This window comes from Platalea leucorodia (assembly GCF_965183815.1).
Source record: "Platalea leucorodia genome assembly, chromosome: W".
NCBI classification, from domain to species: domain Eukaryota; kingdom Metazoa; phylum Chordata; class Aves; order Pelecaniformes; family Threskiornithidae; genus Platalea; species Platalea leucorodia.
This window is the reverse complement of record NC_138859.1, coordinates 6,092,757-6,119,041: the sequence shown is the minus strand read 5'-3', so window position 1 is coordinate 6,119,041 and position 26,285 is coordinate 6,092,757. Positions and strand designations below refer to the sequence as shown.

General features: G+C 47.5%; 2 protein-coding genes across 2 annotated transcripts; one reads left to right on the top strand and one right to left on the bottom strand.

Annotated features, from left to right (window-relative positions):
- Positions 1–246: 246 nt before the first annotated feature.
- LOC309601560 (proliferating cell nuclear antigen) lies at positions 247–3,109 on the bottom strand. Its single transcript, XM_082334624.1, has 6 exons — positions 2,843–3,109; positions 2,190–2,287; positions 1,696–1,763; positions 1,319–1,513; positions 892–1,015; positions 247–766 (listed from the first exon to the last, which is right to left on the bottom strand). The coding sequence occupies exons 1-6, from the start codon at positions 3,061–3,063 to the stop codon at positions 684–686; spliced, it is 789 nt and encodes a 262-aa protein (XP_082190750.1). The 5' UTR covers positions 3,064–3,109; the 3' UTR covers positions 247–683.
- Positions 3,110–3,857: 748 nt separating this feature from the next.
- LOC309601550 (phosphatidate cytidylyltransferase 2) lies at positions 3,858–25,105 on the top strand. The gene is made up of 13 exons (XM_082334613.1): positions 3,858–3,984; positions 15,577–15,719; positions 16,696–16,792; positions 17,203–17,300; positions 18,312–18,451; positions 18,873–18,931; positions 19,699–19,781; positions 20,650–20,737; positions 21,071–21,139; positions 21,777–21,929; positions 22,237–22,356; positions 22,973–23,076; positions 23,764–25,105. Exons 1-13 carry the CDS (start codon positions 3,922–3,924, stop codon positions 23,903–23,905), a joined length of 1,359 nt encoding a protein of 452 aa, XP_082190739.1. The 5' UTR covers positions 3,858–3,921; the 3' UTR covers positions 23,906–25,105.
- Positions 25,106–26,285: the final 1,180 nt, after the last annotated feature.

Below are 26,285 nucleotides of genomic sequence, written 5' to 3'. Positions count from 1 at the left end.
CTAATGCATTTTAAAGGAAAACCCATTTCATAAACCTCCTCTGCTTAAAGGAAACAGCATCACAGACCAATTAGTTATTCAAACTGTAACCACACCCCTCCATTTCAACACATCTAAGTGATCAAAGCAGAAGCAGGTAACTCCAGCACAAGAAAGCACAAGCTTGCCTGTTACAGTTCCTTTGAAAAAGGAACTAGGGTACATTAGCATGGTTTGACAAAGCAGACTCATCCATCCACATTTAAACAGGATAAAAACCATGACATTTTATTTTTGAAGCTGAAACTTGGAAAATGGAAATAAAGAATATATTGAACAGCAACCCTAGCCAACTACAGCTCCACAGGTGAAACTCCAGGAAACAATTTTTACTCAAGTTAAATATGGCACCCCTTCTCTAACACAAGTTGAGAGAAGTAAAATATTTCACCTTAAGACAGCATCTAAGAGATTATTGGAAGAACAGGAATAGACTAGAAGAAACAAAATTTCCTATTTCCAATGACACCAGTATAGCAAAACAGTCAGTTGAAAAATATTTACAGAGGTATCTACACAACATGCCTAACAGTGCTCACGGGGTGCTCCAATGCACTGAAATTGCTAACACCACCACTTCCTTCCCCAAGTCAGCTGTCCTCTCCGAAGAGCTGACCAGCTCTCCCCCCTCAGTCCTACTCCAATTAAGAGCCTTCTTGTTGGTCTTCGATCTTTGGAGCCAGGTAGTATTTTAAGTGTCCCATATCCGCAATCTTGTACTCCACAACTGGGAAAAAGAAAAAACAGTATTCAGAAGGCTCTTCAGAAAAGCCGTTCAGTCAAGAGTTCTTAATGCAGTTCTAACGTGGCAGCGTTCTACAAGATTTTTCAAGTAGAGCTGCTTCTACTTACCAAGAGGAACATCTGCAGACATGCTGAGCGTTACTGTCGGTGACAGGGGAGTGGCTTTGGTAAAAAAGTTCAAGTACCTCAGAGCAAAGGTCAATTGGACTGGTTCATTCATCTCTATTGTAACCTAGAAAACCATCAGCCAGGTTAGACTTCAAGAAATGCAATCTGCAGCAAGTTCTCTCAAATAATTCAGATATCTCATGCAAAGGCAGTCAGCGCTACTCCCTGCTCTTTCTGCTGAGCACTGCTTGCAGGCCCCGGGGGTAAGGACCTGAAGTTGGCAACGATTTGTTGACTCTAATCTGTAAACCAGAGAAATACATGATCCAATGACCCAGGTTTAGCCCCCAATAGGTCAGAGAATTAGTCATATTAGTAGAAGCCTCAACACTGAAGACACCACAGTAGCCATGAAGGCTTAACTTACAGCTTCTTCCTCTTTATCCACATTACTGGTCTGTGACAGCTTGATGTTTCCATTTCCCAGCTCTCCGTTAGCTGAAAATTTCACACCATCTTTTGCACAGGAGATGACAACTGCATCACCGATGTGGCTGAGATCTCTACAGATGCGTGCGAATTCAGCAGAAGGCATTTTCACTACACAACTGTATTCTTGTTCCTGCGAAGGAAGCGTCACAATCAAACTTCTACCAAGAAGCTTGGTGTAGTCACTACACTTGAGTTTATATAGTCTTTCCAAAAGAAGTTATGTTACAAGCTCAAACTCTAAGTCTAATGTGAACATGGGAAAACACACATTTCTAAGAGACAGCGTAGTCGGTCATTCAAGCCACTACTTACTGGAATTCCAAGCTGTTCCACATCAAGATCCATTAACTTCATCTCATAATCAGAAACCTTTTCCTGATCTAAGGAAACAAAGCATAGTTTGACCAAGTGTTTCCAAGAAGTTATCATCCTGAATTTAAGTTCCCCCCCCCCCCCCCCCCCGTAAAAACACCTCAATCATGACAATAAGATGCACCTTGTTTAATTAGAGCTAGAAATCTGATAGTGACCCAAACAGCCTTTTGTAGGCTGTAAGAGGACAGAAACCTCCCAAGGGCATCTGTATGTGGCCTAAGGAAGAGTCTTTCTCTTACAAAGAAAGTATTGATCAAGTTGATTAAGCTTACATTTCCAGACTGTTTCAAGAGTTTAAGCATCAAGTGACCCCTCCCATTTCTAAAGTATTTCTTCCTGCTTCCCTCTGTCCCAGCATCAGCTCGGTCTATGAATACTACCTAAAAAAAAAATATCACAGTAGCAACTTAGTTCCCAAATCTAACACTCACTTGGTGCTTCAAACACTAGAGCCAATGTATCCGCATTGTCTTCTGCTCGGAGAGTTATGATGTCTTCGTTTCCAGCACATTTCAGTATTTTGGACATGCTAGGGGGGAAAAGAGGTAGATCACTCACAAGATTACAAGTAGACAGCAGGAACACATGCCCATTGCCCACTACAGAGTATGAAAGCAAGGCTAGGAAGAAGCGGTCAGCACCCTCAGATGCAGCACAGGGAGCGGTGCAAGAGGAACAGAGCTCGGGCTCGAACCCCCGGCACATCCCGCTCTCAGGGCGGGAGAGCTCGGGCCGGGGCGGACGGCGAGGCGCCATGGCGGACGGCGCTCAGCCTCTCCTGCTCTCCCGCCAGGCTTTCCCGCCACAGCGCGCCGCGCGCTCAGCGCCGATAGTGACGTCACCGCACCGCGAAAAACGGCGCGAGAGCTCTGAGGAAAATTGGGGAAGGACTAAGATCTGAACGACCCCCACCCGCCCCAGGAGCCGCTCCCCAGGGACGGCGAGGGCAAAGGCGGCCCCTCGCCCCACATCCTCCCCTCACACACCCCCTTCCCCAGGGCCCGGCAGACCCCGCTCCCCTCAGCGGCTCAAGCCCACTCCCCCACCCCCGTCCCAGCGCCCGGAGAGACCCCGCCGCCACCACCTGGAGAGGTTGACACCCATAGCGATGTTGCGGTCGCAGCGGTAGGTGTCGAAGCCCTCGGAGCGCAGCGTCAGCTGCACCAGGGAGACGTGCGAGGAGTCCATGCTCTGCAGGCTGATGCCGCCCGAGCCCAGGTCCCAGCAGGCCTCGGTGATGAGGTCCTTGAGGGCCTCCAGCACCCGCTTAAGCACCGAGCCCTGCACCAGCCGCGCCTCGAACATCCTCGCAGCAGCGGCGAGCAACACAACACACCACACTAGAGTGCCACTGACCATCAACAGCCTTAGTCTGCCAAGCGCCCCTTTTATACCCTCCTCACGCCCCGCCCACCGCCGCACCGCAGCCAATCGCCAGCGGCCCTCCCCTCCCTCAGCGAAACCCTGTCCACGCTCACATGACAGGTGCCCCCTGCTCTCCGGCCAATCCCGGCGCTGCTCCTCCTCTTAATCCCGCCCCCTCGTCCGGCGGGAGCCAATCACCACGCGGGTTACACCCCCTCCGTGGCGCGAGCCCGCGTCCTACCTCGCCGTGCGGCCATGACCGGCGGGGCCTATCGGGGACGGCGACCCCGGGAGGCCGCGGTCGCCCCGCGCCCCGGCTGAGTGGGGGACTCCCTGATCCCTGCAGCCCGTCCTCCGCCTGCACCGCAGCGCCGGTGCCACACGCAGGGCCTGTCCGTAGGGATAGCTCGGCGCGCCTCTCCTCAGACGCTAGTTCCTGACAGGAACTCCAGGACTGAGTGAAAGCCAGCGACAATCTCCTCTTTAAGACAAATCCGTCACGATTCTGCCAGCGCCCGTGAACTTTCCCGAGCGCGATGCGACGTGGTCACCCACCCTCCCCCCGGCGGCACCTACGCAGTTACGCCCACCCATCATGGCGCCGGCGGGCACACATCCGGGCACACCTGGGCGGAGCCAGAGTTGGGCGAACCCCGCCCCCGCGTCCATCCCGCCCTGCCGATTGGTTGTAGTCGGCGCCCTGCCCTCGCTCGCCCCCTGGTGGCCGTGGCGGGGGGGTGCAGCGGCAGCGGTGCCGGAGCGGCGCAGAGCAGCAGCAGTGGCGGCTGCGGGGCCGGCATGAGCGAGCTGCGGCAGCGGCTCGGCCGGGAGCCCGGCGGGGCGCGGGAGCCCGAGGAGAAGGTGGGTGCGGGCCGCGGAGCGGAGCGGGGAGGCCGGGGAGCGGGGCGGCGGCGCTGGTGCCGCGCGGGGGATCGGCGGCGGGGGGGGGCGCGGGGCCTGCGGCGGGCCGGCTGCGCGGCCTGCAGAGCGCGGGGGTCCCTCCGCCTCCTCTCGCCGGGGCCGCTGCTGCGACCCCCGTCCCGCCCGCACCGCGCGCCTCCGGGGCCCCTCTCTTGGTTTATTTTACCCCCCGCCACACGCACCCCGGCAGCCCCAAACCGGCCCCGAACGAGCAAAGCCCGGCCCCGGGGGGGAGTTTCTGTCCGTGGCTGGGCAACCGGTCCCGGATCCCCCTTCCCAGGAGCGTGGAGATCTGGGCGTAAACTGGTTTTACGGGACATCTCCAGTGGGGGTGCAAAACCCCGCAGGTTCCCTTAGGGAAGGCTTTGGTATCTCGTAAGTCATCCCTAAGTAAATACCCCTCCCTGCAGTGGGGTGCCTGGTCTCCGTGGATAGTTTAATGAGGTTTAACGGTTGCATTTCTCCAAAGAAGAGCTGTGAAAAGAAAACCCGACTCTCTTTTCCTGTAACATTTCTTCTGTTCCAAACCCAAGCACAGTTGGATGCTCCGAGCTTGGCAGTTGCTCCGTGAGTCATGTTGTCACCCTTGTCGTCTTTGCTCCTGCCCCTCCCCAAAGAGGAAAGGAACAAGAGGAATAAGCAGTCAAGAAGAACTTTGTAAATAATATTTGCAGGGTCACAGAGAGCAAAAACTGGAGGGGAAAGTGGTTCTTCACTGCGTTGGTGTTTAATGCACGTATCTTGGCAGCAACCCCGTACTTGTCCATTTGCCCTTAGTAGCATCATACTGATGTTTCCTCTGTTAATACATGAAGTATGCAATTCAGAGAAGCATGAAATCATCAGGCAAAATATCTTTTGTAATTTAAATGTCACATTTAATGCTGTTTTGAATGCCAGTTTAACACCTGCTAGGAACTGCACAGTCAGGTTTGAGGAAGCTTTAGTGTTCTGATGTGATTAGAGAGGGAAGTGGGACAGAAAGTGCTGACAGCATCAAGAATGGGTTGCCTTGATGCAGATCTGAAGTTTCTGCCTTTTTTGTAGCTGTCCTGGTTTCAGCTGGGATAGAGTTAATTTTCTTCCTAGTAGCTGGTACAGTGCTGTGTTTTGGATTTAGGATGAGAATAATATTGATAACACACTGATGTTTTAGTTGTTGCTAAGCAGTGCTTACACCGGTCAAGGACTTTTCAGCTTCCCCTGCTCTGCCAGGTGCACAAGCAGCTGGGAGGGGGCACAGCCAGGACAGCTGGCCCAGCCTGGCCAAAGGGCTATGCCATACCGTATGGCGTCATGCCCAGTATATAAACTGGGGGAAGAAGAAGGAAGGGGGGACGTTCGGCGTGATGGCGTTTGTCTTCCCAAGTAACTGTTACACGTGATGGAGCCCTGCTTTCCTGGGGATGGCTGAGCACCTGCCTGCCCATGGGAAGGAGCGAATGAATGCCTTGTTTTGCTTTGCTTGCGTGCACAGCTTTTGTTTTACCTATTAAACTGTCTGTATCTCAACCCATGAGTTTTCTCACTTTTACTCTTCCGATTCTCTCCCCCATCCCATTGTGGGGGAGTGAGCGAGCGGCTGGGTGGTGCTTAGTTGCTGGCTGGGGTTAAACCATGACAGTAGCTTACATGAAGCTGTGTGACATCCAGATTTACTGACCTCTATTAAGAGAGCAAGAAGATGGCTCCTATTTTTTTGTTGTTGTGCATAGGGCAAAGCTGTTATTTTCTAGATAAGGATGTTTGTCTCAGTTCGAATTTACTTTGCAGCAGAAAATCTTCAGGGACTTTTATATTCCAGAACTTTTGTGGGAGTTGGAAGACGTCCCTCAGCAGCCTGGAAGGACTAGTACTGCTTAACTGGTATGCAAACAAACTCCCTCTGCCACACTGCGATCTTGCTTTAGCTACTTGTGATGTGTTCCTAAAGAAGGTCAGAGGGCTGCTATTTTGAGTGCAATCTTGTTACCTCCAGGCAAGTATGCTTTTTACATATAATGCGCCTTCTGAAGGGCTCCTCTGATAGTACCTTTGAGTCAAGGACTTGAAGTGTCCTTACTAGAGAGAGGGAACATGTATGTCATAGTGCTCATCCTACAGCAGCTCAAACGAATTGCAAGAGTAAAAAAAAAAAAAAAAAAAAAGAAAAAGAAAAGATGTTTCCAAGCAGTGAAGAACAGCTCCTCTGAGGTGCTGAACACAATGTCTCTTAACAATAGAAAGCAGTTATGGGAGGCAGAGAATTTCCCCAAACTGTTAAAATCAAGCCTGGTAGGAGGTTACCTGGTAACAGTAATCCTGCCATTAGTAAAACCCCACAGCATCGTGCTTTCCGTGGCAGCAGACCTCAGTGGCAGATTTTTCTTTCCTCCCCTGAGATCAAGCCATTGTGTTTTTAGTGCTCGGGAAACGCCTGGCAGAGCCTGGGAATAACATCGGTGTAAAGCCAACGCAGCAAAATTACCTGTGCGTGTCCTATTTATCAGTGGACCTTGCCTGCCCAGTGCGTTGCCTGCAGGTACAGCTGTTGAGAGGGGAGATTCCCATTTCTGCTTTGTCATTCAGTTAGCCTTGCCAAGAAAAATAATTTAGTAGCACATATTGTATTCTACAGAAACCCCTGTGTCTTCTGAAAAGAGCTCTTGGCATATTAAAAGAAACAAGTTGAAATGTAAACATCAAGGCTGGTTTTAAGATTAGACCCGGAAAGTTGTTATTTTGTACTTGCTCCCACTTTGCTGTTTTGATAATGGAAGGAGAGAGGCTGGTTTCACTTTCTGGCCCTCTAACCCTTGCACAATGTCGCAGCTTTGATGTTTTCCTCCCCGCTGGCACAGAGCAATGCTTATAGCTGAAACTGCTGCTTCAGTCGAGACCGTCGCGCCAGAACATTTTAAAATCGATTTTTGTTAAAACTGTTGTGCAACACACAATCTTCGTCTCAAAGGGAACAAGGCAGCATTTGTTTACTCTGATCAGTGAACTCCCTCTGATCTCTCCAGTGAAAAAACAGGGAAACTTGCACTGATGTTATTTGTGCTTGGTACCCATTTTCTTAGCCCAAAGGACGTAGATGCTGCTAACTATTCCTGTTAATGTGTAGGTATCTGAGATTAGATGATTGAAACAAGTTCTACTTGTTACCTTACAGATCCCATTCTCCCTTGGTCTTTGTAGGCTTGTTCCATTGCTTTGTAGACTCATTCATTATCTAAAACTAGAGGTCAATGCCTTCTCTCCTGTGTTGTGTGCATCCCATTAAATCACATTTTCTCTTCCAGCTTCCAAAGAGAACAGGAAAAGTGGAAAAGAAAATCATTTCACGATGCATGCAGATCTCCTGAGCACTTCTGCTGGTTTAATGGGATTCTAAAATCGTTTCTCAGTAGCGGTTTGTACTTTGTGTGACTCGACAGTGAGGACAGAGGGTTTTTTCCTTTTCTGTTCTTCTTTTGCTAGGACGTTGCACTACTGGTTGTCTGAAATCCAGGGGGAGTCTCGGACATCCCATGGCCTAGTCCCTGGAAGGGGAGGAGGGCAGGTCTATTTAGAGGCAGGCTTATCTGGGCTGCAGATCACACTGCTAAGTCACTCGTGGCTTTGTTTACCCACCCCGTTGTCACTGGCAGTCAGCGTCTTGCTGGAAAATACTGTCCCTTTTAGAGAGGTGGCAGCTGCAAGAGCAAATGGAAGCAGTCCCTGCGGCCGCTGTGCTGGCAGGCATTTTTGTGCAGTGGCCCATGCAGGTGAATTTTTCCACTGTGCAGCGTTCAGCACCTTGTTGCACCCACAGCAGCTAGGGATGCTCATTTCTTATGGGAAAAGGGGTGACGGTGATTGCAAGAGCGTTGCTTTGCAGATACGAGGTCTTGAAGTGCAGGCGTGAAGTGTGCAAGGGTGAAATGTTTCCGTTCAATGATGAGGACTCTTCTTCTTTCCAGCCTGGTTTTGCAGTGGACTGATGATGTGACTTTTTATCTGGCTACATCTGTACCGTGTGGTTCTGGGATCTGGGAGCTTACTGAGTTTCCTCTTGCCACTGCAGCGGTCTGTCCTCGCTCCCGACCGCGTCTTGTTATTGTGTACAGTAAGGTCAGTATAGCGCAGGGTGATGGAGGCGGGCTGTGGCTCATCCGTGGCTCCCGACGGATATTCATGCTGTCTCTGACCCCGCCATTGCAGGTTGAGGTCAGGGCTCTTGCTCAGTGCTCAGACGAGCTGTTCTGTACGCGAATGGTATCTCTGCTTGCACTTCCAAAGCCGTGTTCGTGCAATGATATGCGGGGGGTGATTCTTGTGAATGGAGGGACGTTTGGTGCTGAGAAGAGGGACGTTGTGATGTTTACGTTTCTCTTCCCAGCGGGGAGAAAAACTAAGGACTGATTGTGCTGTCCATCAACCGCATACCACATATTAGGTGGCAAGAAAACTGTTTTATCCTCCTGCCTGCTTTAGATGAGCAGTGATGTGTACCAGGGGTAGACTACCCTTGGAGATAAAACCCTTAGGAAACCAACTTACATGAAGATGCAGTGTTTCCAAGCAAATCCATATTTCCTTTCTGAAAAAAAAAGCATACTGCTACTTTTCTTTGTATTGGCCAGGACGCATCTGCAGGAATTTGGGACAGAAAATTATTACTGTGCCTGTCAATAGCTGTATTGTTTTCCCCCAAAATGTGGTCTGTGTTAGCATGTGTCCCTCCTGGTGATCTGCGTCACCTGAGTTTTCTCTGATTTATGTTTTCAAGGATTATAAAGGACCATGAAGATTCATAGGCTTCTCTTTAGAAGAAGTCGTGTGATAGTCTGTAGGTTTATGATGATAGCTGTGACTTCAGAAAACTACTGATTTGGGTTCATCAGGATTACATCTAAATGTACTGGTCCAAGTCCTACATGGCTCCTTTCCTTGATTAGTTCAAATAAAGCCAACGGGATTGACTGGTAGAGAAATGTGAACATGATTGTGGTGCCACCTTATAGTCAGCAAATTAAATAGACTGGTAAGATTTTTTTCCGATTAGGTTTTAGAAAAATATGTTTAACTCCAGAGGAATTGAGGGTCAGAAGCCATCGGCCTTGGCGTGATGCAAGGTCTCATTTCGGAGAACAAAAATAGACTTTTCCTGCACAAACCTTGTGATGCGAATAGTGTACCCGTTGCTGCAGAGCTGTTTGTTCTTCCTCTTGTTTCTCACAGCTCTTCCAAATAACAACAGATCAAAATGTCTGTGCAGAATCGTGCAGATGCAGCTCCAAGCTGGGGCAGCCTCTTTCAGACACTGGTTCCAAGAGGTGCTTAGGAGCTTTGCTTTCTTGTTTCTGTAAGTGTTTCTCTGTCTCTGCAGGGACAACAAAGTCTGCCGGTTCGGTAAATGCCACGATAGCAGAGGGATGCCGGTTAGATCCAGGAGAACCCAGCACTGAAGTCTGTCTCCAAAATATCTCTGTCACGTGTTTCAGAGGGGGAGGCAGGTTCCTTTCTTAGCGGTAGGAAATTCTGGGGGAATGCCAGAGCCAGCAACCTGTATTTTTGTGCTCTTTTGTATACAATAGCTTCTCAAAAGGACTTGGAGCCTGATGCATTTACCTTCTTGATTTCCTGGAATAAACAGACCCCGGTGTGGGTGCTGTGTTGGGGGCCAGGCAGAGGATTAGCTTGTGCTGAGTGAGTCACAGGGATTTGCGACTTCGCATGAATCATATTTGCTGACACTGAGATCAGGCTCTTTTATCAGATTGTTGTTCTGCGAAATGCAAACTGTGCATACCTCCGATCATGTCCCACTGGCGAGCTGAGCTTGCTTGTGTTCAAAACAAAGCGGGCAGCTTTCAGAACATGAGACGGCCATGGGAGTTTTCTTAGTTGTTTCAGCCACTATGCAAACATTTTTGCTCTTTGTGATGTTATCTGCCAATGGTTTCCATTTTTAGGCATGCCCTAATTTCTGTGCCTGCTTTCAACTGGAATATGTTTTTTTTGGGATGAGGAAGGGAGTCCCATATAAGCATAAATGAAAACTGAACTTTGTTTTTTTGAGACAACAAATTAAGCAGTCACCACTAGATGCCAGCTTGGTGGAATATCTTGATGGAGGGACATAAGAAACTTGAATTTAATTGCCCTGCAGATAACTTCACAGCCCAAGAAGTTCAAGCACTTTCCCCTAGACCAGCACCACTTGCCCACTTGCAAAAAGCCAGTGCTTTTTTGGGACCTTAGTACAAATCAAGCCTGGATGCTTGTTTGCTTCTTCCTTCTAGTGTTAATGGTCTCCAGACTTGCCTCTCTTGTTTCACCCTTCTGAGCTTGTAAACCTCTAAAAGAGAATATCCTGTAATTAGGGAGTAACGGGACAATTTTTTGCCTTGATGTCACCTTGGTGGATCTCCCTGAGGTGGGGTTGGCTGTGGCATGGCAGCCGCCGGAGAGAGGCCACTGGGTTTGTAGCCATTTGACTAATTATATTCACCTTGATCCTGCAAATGTGCTCAGAGGTCAGAATAGTAGAGGCTTTAGTACAGTTGGTCCCTGTTGTTCTAGCTGTCAATTTTATTGCCTCAAAAAGGAACTATATTTTTCTCTTTAGCAGTGTATTACCATTTTCCGTCACAGCTTTTTGTTAAAATCTGGCAGGAAGTCTAAATAAAACAGCCTTGCTTCAAGAAAGGTGCACAAATAATGGGATTTCTTGAACTAATTTAATCTACCAGCATTGAATACTTAACTGTACCTTCGTATTGGGCAGAAGATTTTTGGCAGGGAGATAGCTGACTTGTTTCTATGACAACTGAGATCATGTCATGGATACTTGGGCAAAAAAAAAGAGTGCTCACAGCTTCCGCTGCAAGAAAGCCATTTAAAATGCGAGCACAAATTTCTTACCACATGCTTGCAGGAGTTAAGTTGTTTAAAGAAAGCTAAGACAACTCATTTCTCCGTGTATCTTTCTTTAGGGTGATAAAATATTTGTTCACAAATGTTCCTTAGATCTTCTGATTTCAAAAATACAACAAGCAAGTAGGTACCTGGCTTGTGTCCTCTGTCTGCTCTGGTTCATCAGTCAGGAGAAACAGACCTCGCAGAGATCTGTGGGTTTTACTCTCTCCTCATCATGACTTGTGTAGAAAGGAATGAGTTAGGATAAAATGTACGTTGCTATCTTGATTTTATTCCCGCATTACTTATTCCCTTGATTCTTTAAGAAGCCTTCAATATAGAGATGATAAATTGCAGAAGGAGCACTGGGCTTGCCTACGGTGCTGGACAGGCAGATTTGCACAAAAAAGAGCCCTTCAATTTATTAACTCCATGTTGGTAACAAAAGCCAGTAAAAGCTACAGCATCTGATTGTGTTTTAATAGACTTAATGCTTACCTGTAAAAGAAATGGAAAAATAAAGCCAGATTCCAAGGTAACTGGAGGGAAAGTTTGCTTTGCTGTTAGTAAGGGGTTTTGTTTCCCGGCTCTGCCTCATGCACGTAGATTTCTAACATCCTGGCACGCGTTTGCACTGAGTGCTCTGCCCTCCTGCCTGGGAGGAGAGAGGCAGAGGGAATATCAATGACTGAACTAACGGGAAAAATTGGTGAGAGAGAGGTGTGGTAAGAGAATATGGAATTAATACAGCTGGAGACAGCTATGTCCCAGTGCAGGAGCACTAGTGGAAAGTGGTGCGATTGCTGAAAGGTCATGGGGCTGCGTTTTCATTTGTCTGGGCAGCATCTGGTTCAATGAGACCCTGCAAGATGGAAGCTTTTAGGTACCAGTGTCGTGCTGTGTTAGTTGCTACCTCAAAGTCATAGTTGGTTCAGGCACAATCAGATGTATGTGAGGATCAGCCTGTGGCTAAATAGCTTCGATTTTAGGAAGAACCTAAACAACAACCAAAAAAAGGCAGAAAAAAGGTCCATGGAAAGGTAAAGGAGAGAGTATGGTCCAGTGGCTAGGAAAGGAGACAAGTCATGATTTCTGGGTTAACTTGCTGCAAGTCTGCGTCTCTCCAGGATTTTGTTTCAAGGTCAGAAATAGGAGAAAACAGCACAGAAGAGGCATCAGAAACCTGCTGTTTCTTAGGGGAGCAGCAGAATTGGTGACAAAATACCATCTATTAGAGCCAGCCTCCCTGAAATGCTGTTTGTACTGGCATTGCGGGACACAGTTTGCAGTCCGTGGCTTAACACAGCCCAAACCTGCCCCTTGCAGTCACAAGCTCTTTGCAGAAGCACTGACTCTGTAATGAGCTTAAATTTTCACCGGCGATAGCCCTCGGCGAGCATCACTCACTGTCGTCTGTGCCGGTTTGCACTCTTTGCTTGCTGCCGCAAGCTGCTTTGCGGAAAGCGTTGCTATCTGATGATTATCCTTTGGGGACGGGGATCTGTCTGGCTCGGTTGGAGGACTAGCGAGATAGCAGTGGAAACGTGCGGGAGGGTGTTACCAAGGCAATGCCACAGCTGGATTAAGTAGCCCAGACCAGGGCGCATCGCGCTCAGGCTTAAACAAGTTATTTAGCACCCCGCTCAGCTGCTTAAACTGGTGATTTGTAGGCTGATGGTTGCAATTTGCATAAAAGGTATAAAAATAGTGTCAATCACTGAGTCCTCTCCATAGCCTATATCTGGCACAATGTCCTATATAATCTCAACATTCCATTTCGGAGAGAGATCTAAGTAGGGAGAAGAGCTGATTCCCGATGCTGCTCAGTTGTTTTCAACATGAAGATGTTAAAATGTATGTTAGCCCTCACTTTGACTGGCGATTTCTTCCATCGGTTAAATTGTTTTTTTCCACCTCCCATCAGGCTTAAATTGAGCAAGCAAGATGTGACAGGAGTGAGTCCTACATTTAATGTTGAACCCTAACAACGTCCCTTTATCTTGACAAACCTCTTCGTTGCCTTCTTTGTACTCTCTGGAAATAACATGGCAATGTTTGTTGGAGCTGTGGGGATTGCGTGTCTGTTGCACAACCTCTCCTATTCCCACTGCTGAGGATGAAGTGGGGAACAGCAGGATGCGTGCGCCGTTGGACTGATCCAGTGAGGCTTTGCTCCTGCTCTTGGAGACCAAAACACTTTGCAGCACAAGGATTGGTTTGGCGTTGCACTGAAATCAGTGGGTCAGGTAACTGGTGATGTGGTTTACATCAATTTAGCTGCAATGTCGGTGTCAGTGCAAGAAATCATTGGCTGGGCTATGGCAGAGATCGGGACTGCCCATTCCAGCAGCTGTGAGATTAGCTTGGTTGCAGCATCAAATTCCTCTGTCTCTTGAGCTATGCAGTTGCTCTCATCCTTCATGTTCTTGGCCAGGAGTGGAAGTGAGGAAGGCATCAAGTGCTCTTTCCCTTTCTTTTGGTCTCTGAGCGCTTTGCGAAACTTCTGATCCTCTGGGCTACAGGCAAGGAATAATTTGCCTGCTTTGCACTTAGCCCTGCAATGTTAGTGCTTTGGGGAATAAAACGCAGGGATGCTGGCTTGGATCTGCTTCCTCGTTTCAATGCCTAGTCCTTTTATCGCATGGCTGGCAAGCTGTGACCTGTATGAGATTGACTGCATTAGAAATCTGCTTGAGGTTTTTGGGTTTAGCCTATACAGATGATGGTGGTTGCCCTGAGTACCTAAGCACTTCCTTGCCCATTTGATTTGAATCAGTCACATTAATTTTTCTTTTTTAGAAATGTGCAACAAGAGAAGAAAAGCCCCCATTTCCTAAAGGTAATCTAGAAGACCAGAAGGAGAAACTGCATTTGGTCAGGCTGGAGCCAAAGCTTTTCTCTGTTATTTAGATTGCTCACAGGGGAATTCTTCAGAGAATCCTTTTCGTGGAGAAAGCATAGAGAAAGCATTGCAGTGGGAGACATAGACTGTAGCTAAATACAGTGCACTGATTTCCCAAAACCTGCTCAAGAACAGGGCCCCTGACCTGTGCTCTGCTATAGGATGCCAAACTCATGGTCTTCAGGGAGTTTTATCATTTCCAGTCTTTTTGCCTGTTACCATTTGCAGCTGCCTTGTGGATTTGATCTTTTGTGTGTTCCCAGCTAAATGGCACTAAACCTCTCTGAAGTCCGAGGGACAAGTGGATGTTACAGGTCAGTTAAAAAACAGCTGAAAAAAAAGCCAAGTTGCATTTCTTTGCCAGCTCTCCCAACCCACGTGAGTGCTGGCAGAGGTGTTTGGTTTTGCTTTCCTCATCCTTCCCAGTCGATGGGAATGGAAAGAAGTGAGCGTGGAGCAAGGTGAGGAAGAGGTGACGCAGGGTGCAACTGGTGCGATGGCCGGTGCTTCGCTTGTCCCCAGAAGACATCTCTGACAACACCTTCATATTTTTAGCTGCTTCCACCTGATGGTATCTAGCTGTCCTTGTCCACCAAACCCATCCCAGCGAATGCTTGTTTTGGTGGGGGTCCCCCCTCTCCGAGCACAGGGCAGCGCTGCCTGGGAGCCCAAAGGGATGAAGTCGCTTTGTTTGCAGAGCTCCCAGCGTTTGTCAGCTTGGCTCCCTCCTTGCTTTTCCTGCAAACATGCTCTCTTTTTCCAGGAGTTCTAAAATAGCCCATGGTCTGAGGCCAAATGCATGGGCTCTGCCTTGCCTGATGCATGAGCACTCCCCAGGGAGCGGTGTTTTCCTTCCTTGCTTCAAGGACTGAGGAGCAGGATGAAGCTCTGCTGCTGAAATGAGGGGCAAAATGTGGAGGTTTGGATTTGTTCTCTGTTCAGGAGCTGGATCAGAGGAAAAACTGCTGCTGGAGAGAGGGCATGGGACTGCCTGGGAGCCAGGAGGTCGTTTGTAATCCTTTTTCCATCACTGGCCTGTTGCAGAGCCTTCAGTAACCTCCTGCCTCACCTGTATTTTTTTACCCTCTAAATACAGGACTTTGCTCTGAGCTGAGTGCTGGAGCAGTACAAGGGGTGAGGAAAGCATGTGTATTTCTTTCCAGTACATCAGGTTTCTTCTGTGGCCAGAGAGGATGGTTGGGCCTGAGCGATAAGCCATGCTCTTCCTCTTCAGCTATTTGAGGATGGGCTTGGTGTTATTTTTAGTGCCCGCATATAAAGTCAGCACTTGAAAAGTCTGTCTGGAAGCCTTGAGCCTGTCTACTTGGAGGCCTGCCTTTCTGTCTAATTTGGGCAATGTTGCATACTTGGAGACCTGCCTGGGGATTGGGAGACCTTGTAAAAATCCCTGCTAACAAGCCTGTGTCCCTTAAGCACTTGCTGCACTTGGAGATACTTATTAATCAACTGCAAGGCGTCTTTAACTGTTCAGAGGGAGCAGATCCTTTTCTGTAGCTGCTGCTGAGACTGATGGGTAAACCCCATCGTGCAGGTCACCTGAAACACTTGATGTTGTTTCTCATGGGTGTAACCCCATGTAATACCCAGAATATTTTCTTTTCCTCTTTATCTCATTTATGCAGAAGCAAGTGGTGGTAGGTGTTGCATCCAGTGGGCTGGTCTGAGTTTCTTCAAAGAGTGCCAGCACTGTGTCTAGTAAAGCTTTGTCTCTCTTTAACTTGCAGGAGTCAGAGTCTGAGAACAAGCTGGATGGAGAGACAGCATCAGATAGTGAAAGCAAATCTGAATTTGGAGGATCGCCCCTGGTGCCGACATCAGATGACACTCCAGAAGTCCTGAACAGAGCGCTCTCCAACCTGTCCTCAAGGTAGCACTCACTGAGCATCGTTCCCCTCTGCTGCCAGGGCCCCCGCATCTTCACTGTGGCCTTCCTAGCCCCAGCAGCATGGCGGTGGCCGCTGGAAGCTGAATAAGCAGCTCTTGGAAGCGTGCCCCCGAGGCCACAGGAAACAGAAGATGACAGTGATGCTAGCGGGGAGAGCAGAGTGCAGCGCTCAGGGCTGCTGTGCGTGGGAGAGGACCGGTGGCAGAGGAGTGCTGTGGGAGGGCCGCCTCGCTGCGTGCTTGGTCTTGGCAGGTGAAAAGAGGCCTGGGTGGGGCAGAAGACACTTGCATTTAGCTTTGACAGCACTCTCAGCAAAGACTTCAACTGCAATGGTTTTTAACCACTAGTGTGACCTACTTCTGCAGGAATGCATGAGAAAAGCATGCTGATAAGGACAAGATTTAAGAACAAACCAGGAACGTTCTCTACAGATTGCTTTGGGGGAAAAGCATATTATTCCTGTCACGGGAGAAAGTGTCTTTCCTGGGTGTGCTGTGAGGATGGGAGAGGCTCAAGGCAGGATCTGTTGGAGAGTAGCGAGGGTACAACGTGCCAGGGCCCATGTCTCCTCTTGAAAAGGAGTGCAGAGAGGGGTAATATGGTCCCCATTTTATTTGAACTTATCATGCGGCTTGTCCAAGGTGTGGGAAACCTGTAGCAGAACAGGAACAGATGCTCTCCTGTCCCGTTTCAGTGCCCTTGGAGATGCTCTGCACCTGGCTAATGCTTTCTGCATTTAGTGAAGTTCATAGCAGGGAAGACTGAGCTGAGCTGTAGCCTTGCAGCTGCTGCAACCAGGCCTTCATCAGTGGATCAAGGTCTCTCTGCAGCACTGAAAGGAAACTTGGGGTTTCCAGGGCTCAGTTTCCATCCTGTGATGTGCAGAGAGCAGAAATGCTGTCATGCTTCTTTGCTTTGTTTTGACTTTCTCTAACATCTTTCCTTCTCTATGGCCTAGATGGAAGAATTGGTGGGTAAGAGGCATCCTCACGCTGGCAATGATCACCTTCTTCTTCATCATCATCTACTTGGGACCCATGGTCTTAATGACGATAGTAAGTGCTCCAGAGAGATGCCCTGACATTCAGAGTGATAAGGGGGAAGGCTGCTGGGACCATTGCTGGGGTGGGCAGCTCAGGGCCTCATATTTTAGAGGTCCTTATTCAGCTTGCTGGATTTCTCTCTCCATGGAGAAAGCCTGGAAGGAATCTTTGACCGCCTGCCCTGGCAGTCAGCATTTGGCTGCAATTGAAACTAATACAAGGGGTTGTTAGAAACCTCCTACAGAGGAAAGGGGAGGGCAAAACAACATGGTGAGCTTCCCATGTTGGATTAGGAGACTCCTGCCAGACTGATAGTGACTGCTTAGGTACCTTTTGCTCTGCCCATGCATGTTTTTTATCTCCTTGAGGAAAGAGATGTTTAACCAACATGTATTACAGCTTCTGGATGTCTTTTTGTGCAGGTGATGTGTGTCCAGATCAAATGTTTCCATGAGATTATCACTATTGGCTATAATGTGTACCACTCATATGACTTGCCCTGGTTCAGGACGCTCAGCTGGTGAGTAGAATCATAGAATCATGGAATCGTTTAGGTTGGAAAAGACCTTTAAGATCATCGAGTCCAACTGTCAACCTATCACTGCCAAGTCCACCACTAAACCATGTCCTCGAGCACCACAGCTACCCTTCTTTTAAATACCTCCAGGGATGGGGACTCAACCACTTCCCTGGGCAGCCTGTGCCAGGGCCTGACTACCCTTTCAGTGAAGAAGTTTTTCCTAATATCCAACCTAAACTCGAGGTGCAGCCTCACCAGTGCCAAGTACAGGGGCTGCTCCCCTCCCCGGGCTTGTGTGCAGCAGTAACGCTTCATCTCATTGCAGACAGGCAGCAAGGAGATCATCTGGCTACCTCCAAACCAGAGACCAGGGGATTGCTGTGTGTTGACCAGTGTTATGTGTTAGCAGCTCTTGTAAACGAAAAACCCCCACAAATCTTGATAGATCGATATCTTGAAAGAGCCTGTATTGATAAAGTTTGTCCTGTTGTTAATGAAGCGCAGAGATTTGAATCCCATGATCTGTGCAAGGGACAGCATTGACAGGCGTCACCACTTAGAGATGGACATGGTTGCTTGGCTGGGATGGCAGTTTTTAGGTGGTTGTGAAACAGGGCTGAAGGTTGGGACATAGGGGCTGGGGAAGAGGGCAGGAGCAATGCTTTCAGGAAGCACGGAGCGTGTACTTGGAGCGTGTACTTTTAGGATGCACAAGCTCGCAGAGGCCTGTTGAGGAGTGCCACCTAAAGGCAGAAAGTCCTTGTGCATCAGAAGGCCAAAACCGAACCTGGATGGTGTGATCCATCACGAAGTGGAGCTGAGTGATGCAGCCACTAGTTTAAATGAAGGTGACATTTCTAAACTGGGGGAAATAAAGTTCTGGCTGTCACTTGAAGATAGCCTGTTTGCAGTGTACCAGGACAATGTAAAAACCTTAGGGATCAGTCACTTTGTGTGTTTCTCCAGAAGCCTTTTAGGGCTCCTGCTAATGAGCATCTGCATCCTTCACAGGTACTTCCTGCTCTGCGTAAACTACTTTTTCTATGGTGAGACTGTGACAGATTATTTCTTCACCCTGGTTCAGAGAGAGGAGCCCCTGCGAATTCTCAGCAAATACCACCGCTTCATTTCTTTCGCGCTATACTTAATAGGTAGAGACCACATTTTCTGTTGGTTAATCTTGTCTGGGCTGGAGGGAAGAAATTTCCTTGAACTACTCTTGTCCCGAGTATTGTGTCCAATGCAGTATCTGTAGCAAGTTATCTCTGCTCTTCAGTGATTCTGTAACTTGGTTGCATGGTTAGAGTAGTGGTGGCAAATCTCTTACATGAGGCTCTGTAGAAGAAAACTCCCTAATCTGTGTGGGACAGCCAGGCTTGATTGTTCATCTGTCCAAGTGCTGCTTGTAGGCAAAGGTATTTTGTGACTTCCAAAGTAATGCATTTTTCCACTCCACATTGCTGCTTTACTCAAATAAAGAACCTAAGGAGCTAGGCAATGTCATGGAAAAAAAGTATTTCTTACTGTTGAAGATACATTCCCACCATTTACTTTCCTTCTGTCTCTCATCAGGTTTCTGCATGTTTGTCTTGAGTCTGGTGAAGAAACACTATCGCCTCCAGTTCTACATGGTAAGGTTAAATGCAGGGCCTGGCTGCCCCCAGTTGGAGGCAGAAGAATGAATAGTGTAGGCTGCTTGAAAATGTTGTGTAGAGGAATACGTGTCAGTAGATGCTTCTGTGCTGGTTGTGCACTGTAACGCTGCCTGGAAGAAAAGTTACTGTGAGCAGACTGTATTTTTAGGAAGGTGGCTCTGACCGAATTTCCCTGCAAACATGTATTGTCTTCTCTCTGCTCTTGTGGATGCTGTTAAGAAACTTTCTGCAAGCTGAGAGGACTGCACAAGGCTATTTGACTCTTGTACTGAGGGTAGATGGCCACCAGGGTTAATTGGCTATGTGCCCCTTTTCCCAAACATCAGTAAGGCATTGCTCATGTTTGACTGTTGATGCAGCTAGTTTTGCTTTCCAATATATTCAGCACACAGGGATATGGCTTGGATATCTGTCAGTCTTCTGCTCTTATATAGTCAGAAGGCTGAGTGAGATGTATGGGATAGGGGTGGGCTAAAGAGCATTTGGTCCAGCAGAAGTCTTCCCAATGAAGGTCACCTCTTCAGCTCTTGAGCTGAAGAACATGCCCATAAATTACTGCGGGTGACTGTTCCCTGCTCTTCATGACTCTTGGTGTTTGCCATGGTGAAGGTGCATGCTAGAAATGCACATGTGCATGAGCCGTTCTCTGTCTGAGAGGTAGCTAACAGCATCTGATTTCTGCCAGCGATGCGTACGGGCAGGGTCTCTAGGCAGGCTGGACTGCATGCTGTCTTCTCTTCCAGTTTGGATGGACCCATGTGACGTTGCTAATTGTTGTTACCCAGTCGCACCTCATCATTCACAACCTGTTTGAAGGAATGATATGGTGAGTTGCTGTGTGTTCTGAGTTGCTTTGATTTCTGCAGCCTGAAACGAATGACCGGGTTTTGAGTTAAAACTGTTCTTTTAAAAAAAACGGTGGCCAAGGAGAAGGTGCTTCCTGTGAGGGACCAACCTGTTCAGAATAGAAAAGCAAAAGACTGAGTGATACCTCAGCAACTTAGGACTTGCTTTGTGCTACTTGAGCAGTATAGAGAGTTGTTGTAAAGAAGCATCTGAAAATTGCTGTGGGGTGCAGGGACCTTTCAGGCAGTGCTAGGCCTGTGTGGATGCTTGCTCTTTATACCCACATCTAGCAAATGGATGGGAAAGTGCTGCTCGGCACTTGATTTGGGGCAATGCTGTCAGCATAATGGTAAAAGCAGCACTGTGAAAGGAAGGCGATTGCAACCCGCCACCTTACTCTGGCTGCTGTGCAGAGGGGAAGCCCCTTTGGTGGTCTTTCCAAAACCAGCAGGGCCAGGAACTAATTTTGGCCACTTTAAGATTGCGTGTTCCTCTGCGTGCCACAACCAGCCCAGAATGCTTTGGGAGCAGCCTGCTTACAGCTAAATGCAGCCTCTTTGGGGGGGGAAAGGGGGTGACTATCTAACAGCGCATCACGTGTGGCAAAAGAAAATGTGCTTAAAACAGGCCATTCTGGGTACCTGACCTGCTTTTTAGTCCAGAGCACTAGAGTAATCCCCCAGATTTTCCTCGGAGCTTCAAGTGGTTGCTCCTTGCATTGCATTGGAGGGGGAGACGTTGATGTGATGGCACTGCAAAGCATCTTATGAAGGCACTGCTTATTTAGTTAAGTCTTGGAATTGTCTGATCTTGGCACTTTCCAGTGGTTTGATTCTTCTCCCATCTAGGTTCATCGTCCCAATTTCCTGTGTGATCTGCAATGACATCATGGCGTACATGTTCGGGTTCTTCTTCGGCCGCACCCCACTCATCAAGGTTCGTAACACTTTGGTGGACAAAACATGCGTTTTGGCTTCTTTGAGTCTTAGTCCTGTGTTCCCTCATCTCCAGTTTTGTGTCTTTTTGTGCATCTGAAGCAAGCCTCCAAATTAAACTTGGTGTGCGTCCCGATCTTCGAGGCTGTGAAGTGAAATGAACCATTTCAGACTGAGATGTTAGTGTCAGGTTCTGACCAAACACTTATTTGTTGGTTGTTGGCACCAATTTTTATTTGCCTCAGCAATTCACGAGCGAAGAAAGGCTGCATAGGTGTGCAGTGGTGTGCGGAGATGTACAGTTTGTAATTCTCCCTCTCTCTCTCTCTGGCAGCTGTCCCCAAAGAAGACCTGGGAGGGTTTTATTGGAGGATTTTTTGCCACCGTTTTGTTTGGATTGCTGGTAAGTAGCAATCATAGTTCTTATTTCATTGGCCTTTTCCCTTCATAGGGTGACAGAGTTTTGTCTAAAAAATGCAGTCAAGCTTTAAGCTCTTGTCAGAGACACATTTTCCTTACTGACCAGGATTTGAACTGGTCCATGGCTGTGCTTTGTGCTGTCTGCAGATCCTGCAGATGGAGGAAGTTTTTAGTCCCTGTTAGATCCTGTGACATGTTCGTTACAGTAATTGTCCTTGAAACTTTCTCCTGCTGCTGTTGGATGAATGCTGTGTGTCTTTTCAAGGGCTGTGTGGGGAATTCAGTGCTCTTGAAATATTCTTATCTGTTTTTATGGTGATCTCTGTCTGGTTGTTTCCTTCCTCTCAGCCAAGTGGTGCAGCCTATCTCAGCCTGTTCGTACTGGGCTCTGATCACTGCTTGCTGAACAGATGCACTTACTGAACGAAAATGCTTACTCTGCCTTTAGCCAATTACTGCTTCTCAGGAGAGTAATCTTCTTAATGAAGCTGGGAGTGTGGCTCCCTCGTCACCATGCCTCCTTGAGTGGCCTTTTCCCTTGAGACTGGCTCTGCCACATTGCTCAGGAAAATATTAATCCTGCTTTCTCTTGCCGTGTCTCTTTTTCTCTCTCCTTGAAGCTGTCCTATGTGATGTCTGGGTACCGGTGCTTCACCTGTCCGGTGGAGTTCAACAACGACACCAACAGCTTCACAGTGGACTGTGAGCCATCCGAGCTGTTCCAGCTACAGGAGTACAACATCCCCTTGGTGCTGCAGTCTGTGGTGGGCTGGGTAGGACTCTCTCTGTTTATTGGATCTCACTTATTGGGATAGGAACACCAAGAAAAGAGATCAGGGCTTTATTTTGATGGTCTTTGAAGGAACATGACAAGGGATGATGGTACATCCAGAAAAAGGGGGAATTTAGTGGTGCTCCATGTTGCTTGAAGGCCCAAAGGAAGTGTCCCAAGTCTGGTGGGACATTAATCCACTTGAAAACCAACTGGTCTAAAGCCTGGAGAGCACAGAAAGAGGGGCAAGCGATGGACAGTGCTATTCTCGTTGCAAATCCCTCTCTGACATGTTTTCCTTTCTGCAGAAGACAGTCCGGATGTACCCCTTCCAAATCCACAGCATCGCACTGTCTACTTTCGCCTCCCTCATTGGGCCGTTTGGAGGCTTCTTTGCTAGTGGATTTAAGAGGGCCTTCAAAATCAAGGTGAGGATGGTCAAGGTAATTTACATTTTAGAAAGGAAAGACTAAATGGTTGCTACCCCTCTAACCAGTCCCTGTGCTCCAAGGAGTGGCAGGCTGTGAGCTTTGGGAAGGGAGAGAAGGTTTCTTCAGTCACAGATAAAATGCTGGAGCAGGATCTAGTTTTTTTGACTGAATGGGGAGAGATGTTAAAATTTCAACTGTGATATTCTAAACCCTGCTTTGGTGCAGAACTTGAGGTAGAGGAAGAAAGACCCAGTCAGGAAATTTTGTAATCTGAGGCTTCCCTTGATGTCTTGCAGGCTGTTTTTACGTATAAACAGTCTGTGTTTGGTTAAGAAGCCTTGAAAGGCAAGACAGCGTTGCAAGAGATAAACATTAGCCTTCCTTGACCTTTGAGTGACAGATCTGAGTTAAGCCTTGATGTCCCTCAGGCTTCATAAAGGAGAAACTTTTAAAACCAGGGAGAGATTAAACAAAATGTCTTCTTAGTCTGACTTTTATCTTCTGGGAAGAATTAGAGCAAGGGTATGAGTGTCGTGCATAGAGGTACATAAGCAAGTACCTCTTATAATGGGCATTTGAGATTGCTAAATACAATCCCTTCTGCTTTGCACAGGACTTCGCCAACACAATCCCAGGGCACGGAGGTATCATGGACCGCTTTGACTGTCAGTACCTGATGGCTACCTTTGTTAACGTGTACATCGCAAGCTTTATCAGGTATTTATTGCTTTGCAGTGAAGTTTGGGGGTCCTGTCAAACTCAAGTAACGTACAGGCTTGTAATAAGAGACAGTTGTTATCCCCGTTAGATTAACATCTAAAAATACAAGACAAAGAAAGAGAGGAAATGGAGGCTTGAAGAAGGGAAGCATCTTTTAGCAGGTTCATGCAGAGCTGGAAACACAACCCCCATTTCCCAAAGTCTGTTATTCCAGTCCCTCTGAAACTCCTCCATGTCCCTTCTGCATCCCTGTGAATCTTGAGCAGGGTTTCCAGAACTGAACAAACAGAAAAATCCAGTTTTGTAGCATTAACAAGTATTCTGTAGCCAAGCATAGAAGAAAGCCTGTAAGTGCATAAAAGATGTACTGAAGGAGCTGAGGTACTGTCTCTATGTGGCTGCTTTGATTTTTGAGGGGGAGCATCTGCTGATAATGGAAGATGCACAACCCTTTTGAAACAGATGGGTTTGGGGTGGTGTTTTTGTTTACAGTTCAGCATCCTGTGCCTTTTGAATCCATTTTCACATCTCAAATGGAGTTAAGCTCCCTGGGTAGAACTGGTAAAGGAATGGGCAACAGGGCTCTTACTTTCAGCCTGTTATTTTGATGAAATTGCACTTGGGTTCCCAGATCACTGAGATTTAGCAATGTGACTCATTAATAATGATGCTTTTGTGTTTCAGAGGTCCTAACCCAAGCAAACTGATCCAGCAGTTCTTAACCTTGCGGCCAGATCAGCAGCTCCACATCTTCAACACGCTAAAAGCACACCTTGTTGACAAGGGTATGTTAGGTACTTTGGAGGACGCACAGACAGCCGGGTGATTGGAACAGGACTGAAAACAGACAAGCCTCCTCGAGGAAATTCCTGGCTTGCCTGATTTAAGACAATAACAAGGCCTCATTTCACTGTAATTTTTCTTCCTTTCTTGGTAAATGTTTGCATTTGTGGGTTTTTTTAATAATATATTTATATAGCTTTGGTTTAAATGAGCAAATCTTGGGTTTGTAGCTGAAAAGGAGTTAAAGCTTGGAAGGACTCTTGGGTGAAGTAGGAGGGTATGACTGTCCTCGTGGTCTGTTCTTAACCTTCGATGCATGTGGGCAGAGCTGAACTTTTCCTGTGAGTGTGTTTATGCAGGGAATACACAAAGTGTTGTCCGTACAACCGCCTCTGCGAGTGGGAGCCAGCAGGGAAGGCGAAGCCGTGCAGCTCCCCTGACCGTTGTGCCAGGCTGCGTTCACGCTGGCAACTCTGGGGACCATCATTTTCTCCAGTGGGAACTGTGAATGCAATGTCAGTTTTCCCAGAAAGCCACGTTTATGCCTGTGTGCAGTCTCCTTGCAGACTGCAAGGTGAGCACAAGGCTCCGTTAATTGGAAGAGGATCGTGTACTAATCCAGCCATGCTTCCTCTGCCCAGCCAGGCATGTGCATCTATTTTCACTTGCTGTTTTTTGCAGTGCCTCTCACATTCCCCCCTTATGGCTGATATTTTGGCAAATAAGACTTTTATAACTGATTAAACCAGAAAGACTGGGGACAAGGAGTCAAGAAACTGGTAGTTGCTTGTGGGAATGTGGGAGGTTCAAATTGCTTCAAAACTGAATCAGGTAAATAGGTTTTAAAGAACATTGAAGTTTTATTGAGTAATTCCTGCCAAGTAAGAACAACCCTTTAAATAATTTGGTTCATTTTTCCTCTATCAAATAACCTTTAAGAAACACTGAACCACACTTTTTCATTTCTCGTTGGTTGGAAACTCCGCACTGGGATATTTTAACTAAATTGGAGAGCAGTTTCCAACTTGTTTTTTTTTCTGAAGTTTGCTGGTTGGGGCTCCAGCACCCTGCTGGTGCTGTCAGCTGGGTATTTTGTTTTTCTTTCAGGGATCATGTCTATCACCTGTTTATTACTTGAGTTCTAGATGTCATGCTGCTGAGTTTACCACGGTCTGTGTTGCATTTCAGTCTGGGTTCATTTACCTGCAGGCTTCTGTCCTGCTTTGCTTACTAAATCTTGTCATAAATAGTTTGTACTTAATAGTTGCAAGTTTTATCTAAGTACTTTCCTTTATTTTGTCATACTTTTTTATTATTTAAAAATGAGAGCCCTAAAGATTGTAAAACTTTTTTTTTTTTGTGATCAGATAGTGAAAATATCCCTGGTTTACACCTTATGCAATGTTCCCAAACACAAGGTGACTCTGATTTTACTTCTTTCCATAGTTTGTGCATGGGAGAGAGAAACTTTACCTTACTTTAACCTGGGGAACAAGTGACAGGGAAAGATAATGTTGTCCCATGTACTACCCCAAAGGCATATTTTGAGTCAGTATAAACATTGATTTTCTGTCCCCTTCCAATCTCAAGGGCTCAAGTTAAGGCGATTATCTCAGCCTTCTGTGCAGATGTATTCTGTGGCAATGGGCGGGCTTCTATCTCCTTCTGGTGAGTTACTACTGCGTACCCGGCCCTCCTTTGTCCATTCAGCACGAAGCTGCTGCCATCTGTAAAAAGTTCCAAGTCAGCATTCTTTAAAGGTTCATCTTTCAGGTCTGGTCTGCTTGCATAGACCTGCTCCATGGTAGCTAAGCAATCATGTTGCAAAGGCTCCTGTTCTGCAGCAGGCAGTAGGGTAGCTGGATTTAACAACGACACTACTTGAAGAGTGATGTCATCTTGTTCTAGAAGGGTGGCCTGGTATTTAGCCAGTCTGCTCGGGGATATCCAGTGGTGTCCCTTTTGGTCTAGGATGGTAGCCACTGCATGCGGGACAAAACCGGTGATAGGCTGTCCCAGCGTCAGCTTACGAGCTGCTTCAATCAACTGAGCAGTGGCTGCCACGGCACACAGACAGGCAGGCCATCCTTTACTTACTTCATCTAATTGCCTTGAGAAGTAAGCAACCGGCCTTTTCCAACTGCCAAGGGTCTGCGTTAGGACTCCCAGTGGCACCTGCTGCCTTTCATTTACATACAGCTGAAAGGGCTTGGCCATATCAGGTAGGCCCAGGGCAGGGGCTCCCATTAGTGCCTTTTTAATATCATTGAAACCCTTCCGGCATTCAGGGGTCCATTCTAGCAGTTCTGGACCTGTGATAGCAGCATATAAAGGTTTGGCCATAAGTCCAAAATTAGGGATCCATATTCGGCACCATCTGGCCATTCCTAGGAACCCCCTTAGTTCTTTCTTGGATTTAGGGA